This window comes from Festucalex cinctus, chromosome 17 (assembly GCF_051991245.1).
Source record: "Festucalex cinctus isolate MCC-2025b chromosome 17, RoL_Fcin_1.0, whole genome shotgun sequence".
NCBI lineage: Eukaryota > Metazoa > Chordata > Actinopteri > Syngnathiformes > Syngnathidae > Festucalex > Festucalex cinctus.
Genome location: NC_135427.1, coordinates 3,624,324 through 3,633,245, shown reverse-complemented (window position 1 = coordinate 3,633,245; position 8,922 = coordinate 3,624,324). Strand labels below are relative to the sequence as shown.

General features: G+C 42.2%; 1 protein-coding gene across 1 annotated transcript; it reads left to right on the top strand.

The window, feature by feature from the left end:
* The first annotated feature begins 167 nt into the window (after positions 1-167).
* sost (sclerostin) lies at positions 168-7,373 on the top strand. Its single transcript, XM_077503393.1, has 2 exons — positions 168-1,167; positions 6,004-7,373. The coding sequence occupies exons 1-2, from the start codon at positions 948-950 to the stop codon at positions 6,420-6,422; spliced, it is 639 nt and encodes a 212-aa protein (XP_077359519.1). The 5' UTR covers positions 168-947; the 3' UTR covers positions 6,423-7,373.
* The last annotated feature ends 1,549 nt before the right edge of the window (positions 7,374-8,922 follow it).

The window sequence follows — 8,922 nt, the reverse complement described above, 5'->3', positions numbered from 1 at the left end:
TCGAACATGGCCATTCATAACGGCATGAGAGTATAAAAGTGTGTAGCTGTGGTGTATACAAGCGCATAGTTGACTTCAATGAAATGGCAGCGCTAGCTGTAGGCTACCAAGCTAGCTTTAGCACTGTAAAGAGGTCGCCGTTAGCCTCCTTGGCTAATTTAGAAAAGTCAATTAAAACTGCTAGCAAGATTTTAGTGTAGCTTCACTTTCACTCTTGAGTCTCAGGCTAAAGCCACACCCATTACTATCATTTTTTTAACACAATTCTCAAACATGGCCATTCATAACGGCATTAGAGTATGAAAGTGTGTAGCCGTGGTGTATACAAGCGCATAGTTGACTTCAATGAAATGGCAGCGCTAGCTGTAGGCTACCAAGCTAGCTTTAGCACTGTAAAGAGGTCGCCGTTAGCCTCCTTGGCTAATTTAGAAAAGTCATTACTTCGGTCTCTGATTGGTTGTTTTTCTCGGGCGTGGTGGTTTCTTGCAAGTTGAATTTGAAGCACAGTTTGGGGCCAGAAAGCATTTATTTATTTATTTATTTTGGTCACAGGTTATTTGCCTTTAAAATGTTGTAAATTTAGGTCAGTCATGATCATGATTAGGCCAACAAATATTTCAAAGGGTTCAAGTACATGCGTTATTTCCTCTTCACGTGTCAAAATAAGAGCGGTTCTGCCAGGATTTTGACGGACTCGCCGTGCGATGACGCAACAAGCGTGGCCCACCAAAAAGGAAAAAAAACCCGCAACATCATGAAGTCCGAGGCCCCAGCTCGGGGCCCCTCCCTCTCCCCTGACGTCACCGCCTAATTGGCAGCCTCCCGCCAGAGTCTTTATAAGGCGCGAGCGCGTCTCTCAGCCCTCCACAAGAAGCCCACCCGCCCACCTCGCACCACCTCCTCCTCCCCCACTCGCCCCACTTCGCTGTCGTCCTCCTGGCTGCAGCATGCACGCTGCTCCCCCGCTGCTCCTCAGCCTCCTGCTGCTCCGCGGATGCTGCTGCGCCTCCGGAGCGGCCGCCAAGGCTTGGAGGCAGGTGTCCAACGACGGCACGGAGTTCATACCGGACTACACGCACGACGGCCGCAGCCAAAACAACACCATGAATAACAACAACAACAACAGAGCCAAAACAGGTGGAAGGACAAGCAACTCGGTCTCCTACAGTAAGTGTCCTTTTTATTATCCTATATTTAAAAATATGTTTTTGTCATAATTTGCGTATTTTGCATAGAAGTGCGCTACAAACGCATCTAATCAAAGCTTTTGCTAAGATATTTTGAGTTCACTTGCTTCAAGCATTTTTATCCACTTTAATAAGCTTAAAGTATTAGAACATTATTGAGTTTTTATTATTGCTTGAGCAGATTTATATTAGGACAAGAAATGCCAGAATTTTATGCATGTGCACAGTTTTAAGACATCTGCGTTTTTTTTTGTTTTTTTTAATAAGACATTTTGCTAAATCCAATTTTCCTGTTCTATTGGAAGATATTTTTTGCTTAAATTGAGTAATATATTCTGACTATCAGTAACTTTTTTTTGCTTTTTTTTTTTTTTTTTTTTTTTTTTTTTTTTTTTTTTTTAAGTGTAGTTTTTGCAGTGTTTGAAATATTCAGTTAACCATTTGATTTGTCTTGTCATAATAGGGATCAAGTACATACAACTGATTCAGCTTGTCATAATTTGCACATTTTACATTTATTTGAAATGCTTGATAAGCAAAAGCCCACAAATGCAGAAAAGGCCTGAAATCCACCTGAATATTTTCTAAATATTCCCATTTAAAATCAAATTCAAATACTCGGACGTTTGAACTTTTAAGATCAGGGAATTGTTTTAAAAAAAAAAAAAAAAAAAAAAAAAAAAAGCATTGCAAGCCTTTAACTACAAAAATCCGTTTCTGTGCAATACAACATGATTTTTAAAAGATTATATTTTCGACTGAAACGGTGATTTAGGTTGAATTTCAGTGGAATTTTTGGTACTCGTCTGTATTTTTTTCTTCTTCCAATTTTCATTAGATCACGTCAAAATCAAATTTCCACACACACGCATTCCTGCGGTTTTCTTCTCTCTGACACGGGTGGAAGCGGACACTTGACAGGGACAATCGGAACCCCCTCATTTGTTCATCAGTTTATTGCCCGTCTCACTTGACACTATTAGTCAAGCTCCGCTTAGGGACTCGAGCGCCTGATTGCAGCAACATGTCGGCCCCTAATAGAAACCACCGGCCTTCCCCTGGCTGCGAATATCCACGAGGGGGATTTGGAAATTGCTTTTTTAACGCAACGCTGCCTTTGAGAATGATTCCCACCTGTGGGCCCGAGAAGGAAAAACGAACGCCAAGGGGTTCGATTTGCGTCAGATTTGAGGTCTTCCTTCGCCTGTCTGCTTTCCAAATACTTCATTTCTGCTTTAAGTACGCTTTTAAGGTTTTTATTTAGGTCATTTTTATCCTGACAACTCTGTAGTTTTAGTTCCTACATTTGAGAACAGATATCAGTCATTTCCACTCCTTACTTTGTCAAAAATGTGATCATATTTTTTTCAAACCTATGTGGATAACATCTAATATAAAAAAACAAACACTTGTGTGTTTTTTCAGCAAAGCTTAAGCTATCGGATCACGTTTTGATTAAGTCTGCAGCCATTTGAGCTCACACTGCTATCAAACCGAATACAGTATAATAATAATTATTACAATAATAATTATTTTAATTTAAAAAAAAAGAGTAAGTCTAGCTTGAAGACAAAATTCTTCAGCTTGCCTCAGAGTGTGTGCTTGTGACTACTTTTTACGATGACATGTCATCTGACCAGTTAGCAACCGCTACCGCTAATGCTATTGCTCGTGCTAATGCTAGTTGAACTCCGTGAAGAGAGGAGGAAACATGTCAAGTACGACTAATAACCAGGAAATTGTGGATCCTTTAGGCTCCTTTCGGTCAGCAGTATGTGGCAAAAGCTAAACAAATAAATAAAAAAAACACACCAAGTCACGTCAAACATGTTTAATGCACTTTCAAATACACAATAACAAAATTTATCTGAATGAAGTCTGGAACATTATAAATGTGATACTGTTTTTAGAATATAATATGACCAATATGTTGTTATGAATATAATCGTTAGGATACTCTAATTTATAGATATGAATTGAAAAACTGTTGTGTTGTTACGGACCTGGTTTTAATAACTAAAGTCAAGCTAACTCTAGCTAGCTCCAAAACAACATGCGACACGTAACGTGATTTTTTATTGTTTGAAAATAGAGGTAACAAATTTTGAATTTAATCGTTAGGATACTTTATCAAGAAGCTGTGAGTCCGAAATCGAGATGTGAATTGAAAAACTGGTGTGTTGTTACAGCCCTGGTTTTAATAACTAAAGTCAAGCTAACTCTAGCTAGCTCCAAAACAACATGCGGCATGTAACGTGATTTTTATTGTTTGACAGTAGAGGAAACAATTTCGTGTGCAGAGAAGTATATCAAAACTCATTATGTATAAATAAATGACAACTCTGTATTTTTATTTTTATTTTACTTTCCAGTACAAGTACACACTAGCGCCGTTAGCGTGAGTACTTGGGCCACCTATGATGCATTCTGTCCTCTGTGGGGTCTCAGCAGGGGGTGTTTGGCCATGACAACCCCCCCCCCCCCCCCCCCCCCCCCCAACCCCCCCAACCGCTTGTCCCCGATTCGCTGCTAAATCACAGCGACAAGCCGAGCCAACCTCGGCGTGATCGTGCGAGCCGTCGTTGTGTATTGCGGCCGCAGAAAAACATCGGGATCGGGTTTTCTCTGGGAGAATATAACGGAAGTCGCTTCTCATGCATCCTTTTGTTGGTCCCTTTTTTTGTGGAGCGGGCCCACAGGAAAGCTGATCCCTCGCCCGCTGTTTGTTCGGCCCTTTTAACGCAGCGCCAACAAAAAAAGAAGCAACACAAAAAAAAACCCCAACACAATAGCCCTCGCATGCGTCCGTTAGAAAGACGGAGCCGAAATTTAAGATGCCGTTTTTCTTGGTTCTGCTTGTTGCCGCAAGCGAACAGCCGTTTAGCCTTCAGTTAGCACGTTAGCGAGAGCCAGCACGGCTGCGCGTGCCAGGCCTCCCCCCTTGTGGCTCAGAGCTCCATTAGGTTTGATGGAGCGCTTTACTGGCTCCTCCGCATCAACCGATGGCTGCCAGCTGGACGTCTGCGCCCGGAGGCCTTCGCCACCGGGGACAGCCGACGAAATTAAATTAACAAGCACTCGTCTCCACAACGTCCAACTTGACTAAATGCGCTCGGTTTTTAATCAAGAAAAACAAATGGCTGTGTTAGTTTCTGACCCAATTTTACAATTAGGGATGGGCATTTCGAACATGAAAAATTATGCACGAATCCATTCCTAATTAGAAAAACTCCCGTTCATTTTTGGTACAACTTGTTCTCATTATTGTCATGGGTAAATGGAGCCTATCCTACTGACTTGGGGCAGGGTACACTCTGGACTTGCCTGCAGTCCAGCTCACAAATGAGCAAAAACCGCTCGTTTTGTCATGTTCAACAACAAACTTAAACGTTTTAGCTCGGTGTGTTGCGGGAAACCAAATGATGATGAATTCCCTACGTTATATCCATTGTTATTTCAGTATATACCGTACACTTCTTCTGACATTTACGTCTTGTTAGTGGGCTGTGAGATTTTCCGAATGTAAAATATGAGCCTTGGGAAACACTGATTTAGTCAGTAGCAACGTCAGGCAAATTAGAAAAAGCTGAGCTAATCCTCTCAACTTCAAAAGTACACGAGCCAACTGTAACAAAGTTGAGTCCAGGCCGCTGATTCTTGTAGGAAACAGGCGCTTCTAAAGGAGCAAACACGGTGAATTAAGACTACATTGTCCTTCTCGAGAAACCTCATTCGATCTATTCTCTCTATTTATGTTCAGGCACTTTTACTCAAAATCATGGACCACTGAGGTTTTTTTTCCTCATATACTGCGACAATGAGAAAACCACAGTAAAAACAGGAAAAACAAACCAAGACACAAACTATACATGAAGAAAAAAAGAAAAGGTAAACATACAGAGAGCAAGACAATTTCATAGATCTTTGGTAGGAAATTCAGTCTGGGGAACTTCATTAGAAGCAGTTGAACCAAGATTGGTTGAAGCTCTAGGAAGTTTTGAAAGAAGCAACTCATTGGAAGACCCAAAATGCCAGTAGAGAATGTTGGCGTTATGAGGGCTGTTTACCATGGAGAAGTTGAAAAATAAATAATAGCGAGTGTTTCTCACGTTTAATGCAACAAGAGGGCCAAACAAGCAAGTGATAGAGAGAGGAAATAGTAGCGTAGCTAGCTAGCTAGTTAGCTAGCTAGCTAGCACTAGAGATAGAGATGAACCTCGAGTGGTTTTATGTTTTTGTCATCTTTAACTCATTCACTCCCAGCCATTTTCACTGAAGCCAGCCCACAGAATATACAGAATACAAAAAAAGATTAGCATCTCTTTTATTGTGGGAAAAAAAAGTAGATTTCTATCTGTTTCCGTTTTGCAGGAATTAGCATTAGAATATTGCTAAGTTTCATTACAAATATGTTTAAAAAAAGTGGGGAAAAGAGTTTTTGGCAACATGGTTGATCTCTTATACTCTGAGGCCACCTGCTGGCTGTTTTTGTAATAACTATCATTGCCTCAAGCGTTTTCTTCAGCTCAGAAGCTGCATCAAGGCCTTCTAGCATAAAAAACATAAAAAAAAAAAAATAAAAACAAAAAAATAAATAAAACGTATAAATACGTCTTTGGGAGCAAATGAGTTAAGATAAGGATCAGAAAGTAGAAAGGCTTTCAAATGTAGGGTGTAAGAAGTAATCTCGTGTTGATCCCAAGTCGCAATTTTGAAGTACTGTTGAGTCATTGACCATCAGGTTACCGCTGTCGTCTTCAAATGTTTGCCTTGTAACGGAGCGTAACGTCAATAATATCCCGCTGTTGCTCCGCAGGCGCCTCGGAGCTGAGCTGCAGGGAGCTGCGTTCCACCCGCTACATCACAGACGGATCCTGTCGTAGCGCCAAGCCGGTGAAGGAGCTGGTGTGCTCGGGCCAGTGCCTGCCCTCCCACCTCATGCCCAACTCCATCGGCCGCGGGAAGTGGTGGAGGAGCGGCGGCGGCGGGGCCTCGGATTACCGCTGCATCCCGGCGCACTCGCGGACCCGCCGGGTGCAGCTGCGCTGCCCCAACGGCAACACTCGGACTTACAAGATCCGCGTGGTCACCTCCTGCAAGTGCAAGCGCTTCCGGCCGCACCACAACCAGTCCGAGGCCAAGGAGGTCCCGCGCTTGCCCCGCAACAAGAAACACGGCCGCTCGTCCCAGGGCCGGAACAAGAACATCTCGCCGTTGACAGACAACTCGTATTAAATCTCTTTGAGTCTCCTCACAAACAAGCCGACCGATCTCTGTTGGAGAGGAGCGATTTCACTCCAGAGCTGACTTCACAAGCTGGGCTGAGAATCTCCGTTTTCTTTTCTGCATGACAAACCTTAAAGCCCAGGCTGTCTTCGAGGAGACGTCGCAGCGGGCCCTCATCCTGATATAAACGCATCTCGAGCGTAGCAAACATCCTCCCCGCCCGCCGGGCCCTCGAAGCCATCTGTACAAACACGCATCGCTTGCTCCCACTGCTGCATTTCAGGCCGACAAGGTCCACCAAAGGGGCCGTAATCCATCTGCTTCTGCCTAGACGGGACGCTGGCAGCTCAAGGGGGGGTGGCTCCGATGGAGGGACGGTGATATAGAACTTCCACCTTCCGGGGGCCCCCCAGGACCTCAATAGCGCTCCCAGCTGATGACGTATGCTCGACATTCCTTGGAATTACGAACGCCCATGAACGGACCTGATAGAAGACTGATCCTCCTCCGGCCATTTTGTAAATATAATAGCACCACCAAGACGCTTCACCTTTTGTTGTGGACGAGGTGAACGTTTACCCAAACAACCCCCCCCCCCCCCCCCCTTTTACTAACGCCCCTGCCATTCGCCACCGATCTGAAAGCATCCTGACGATGTTTGCGGCTGTTTTGACTTTTAAAAATGAGCAACTGGAAAACGTTTGTCAATGATTGTACATATCATACCTGAGTGTCGCCCTTGACAGGCTGGAGGGGATCAGGTGTGAGTCAGTGGGCGGTGAGGGGGGCCGATTTCCACAAAAAAAAAAGAAAGAACTGCATATTTATTTTTTATTTCCACATTTAAATTATTTATGCGACTTGTTTTGTAGTATACAATAATCGCCATTATTGTCATATAGTACGATTGCGCAATGAAATACTGTGCAGTACATGAATAAAGCCAATGCAGATAATTAAAAAGTGGTGCGCTTGTTTTATTCAAATGTCGCATGTTGAATGCGTGTCATTGATCCTCACGTTGGACATCGACATACGACCGTCCTGAAATGAAATTTTGTGGTCACGAACTTTGCGCAGCGGTGTAAACAATGCAGTAGTACCAGAACTTTTGTGTGGCCAAATTTACTTTATCATAGGTTAGTGATAGACTATTGCGACTACCTGTAGTTTAGTCGGAAATGGTCATACTGGAGTCCAGGGGTCTGCAATTTCTGGCTCTGGAGCCACATGTGGCTCTTTGTGGATTTGTTTAAAAAAAAAAAAAAAAGTTGAAATTATTTGTTATTTTTTTACATATTATTTTTTAGATAAAATCATCTTTAAATGAATTAATGATTTAGATAAAAAAAATTTTTTTTAAAAAGTCGGGCTCCACATTTTTGAGCTGAGTTGATGAAAAAAAAAAAAAAAAAAACCCTAAGCATGTTTAAAAAATGAAAAGGAAAAGCAGAAAATTACCATAAAATGTCCATGAAATTGCCAAAAATGCCAGGGAATTGAATAAAAAAGGAATTTTTTAAAATTAATTTATTAATTTTTTTATTTTAAGTAACAGTAAAATGTCGAAAAAAAACCCTGAAATTCTGAAAATAACTGTTAAATGCAGACAAAATTGCCCCAAAAAAATAAATAAAAAAATCAGAAAATGTATTTTTAAGAAAACGGCAAGAAGAAAATGTTCAAAAAGTAACCATATAATGTCCACAAAATTGCCAAAAAATTTCAGAAAATTGAGTAAAAGGGGAGTAAAAAAGTTTCTTCAGAAAAAGTCTAAAAATGTATGAATAACGAAGCATGAAAAATAAAATAAATAAATAAATAAATCCAAAAATGAAAGAAAGACAAAGTGAAAATGAATCTCAAAGTATTGGATGCTGCATATTTTTCTGTTATGATGCAGCTCTATTAGCTCTTGCGCCCTCAAGTACATCAGACTAACACACACTTTTTTTTTTTCTTTTTTTTTTGCTCATCACAACTCCAGACAGATTCTTTATTTATTTGGCCTAAAATGGCTCTTTCGACAGTAAAGGTTGCTGACCCCTGTTGTAGTCTATTGCTGGCATACACCAGAATTCAACTTAGTAATATATAAGTAACTTACTGTAAAAGCTATTCACCACTGAAAACATGTTCCTCCCTAAATGCAATTTTTCATCAGCGTTTCAACAAACGAGGTGCAAGCACAAAACAAAACCGCACTGTGCAAACCGCGAGTTTGTCTCCTGTCGTTCTCTAGGAGTGCAGTCCAGATCACATTCCACTACATCATCCCGAGCGGGTGGCCATTATGTCATTCCCGAGCACTGTTTTCCCGAAGAGAACGGACATGCCCGCGCGTTTGCTCGCACGGCCCGAGCCGGAGAGACTCTCTCCCAAGAAACCTTAGACGGCGGCGGCGCGGTGACGCTGACAAAGCATCTGTCCCGCGTTAACGTGCGCGCAACGCCACAAACTCTCCCCCCACCCGTGACCCTTTCCCGACCTCGGCGCGGCGCAACCTACT

Bases quoted from the DNA above. Each gene is read 5' to 3' on its own strand.
- sost (XM_077503393.1), top strand. From the start codon at position 948: ATGCACGCTGCTCCCCCGCTGCTCCTCAGCCTCCTGCTGCTCCGCGGA. The intron at 1,168-6,003 runs GTAAGTGTCCTT...GTTGCTCCGCAG, and splicing joins AAGCAACTCGGTCTCCTACA to GCGCCTCGGAGCTGAGCTGC.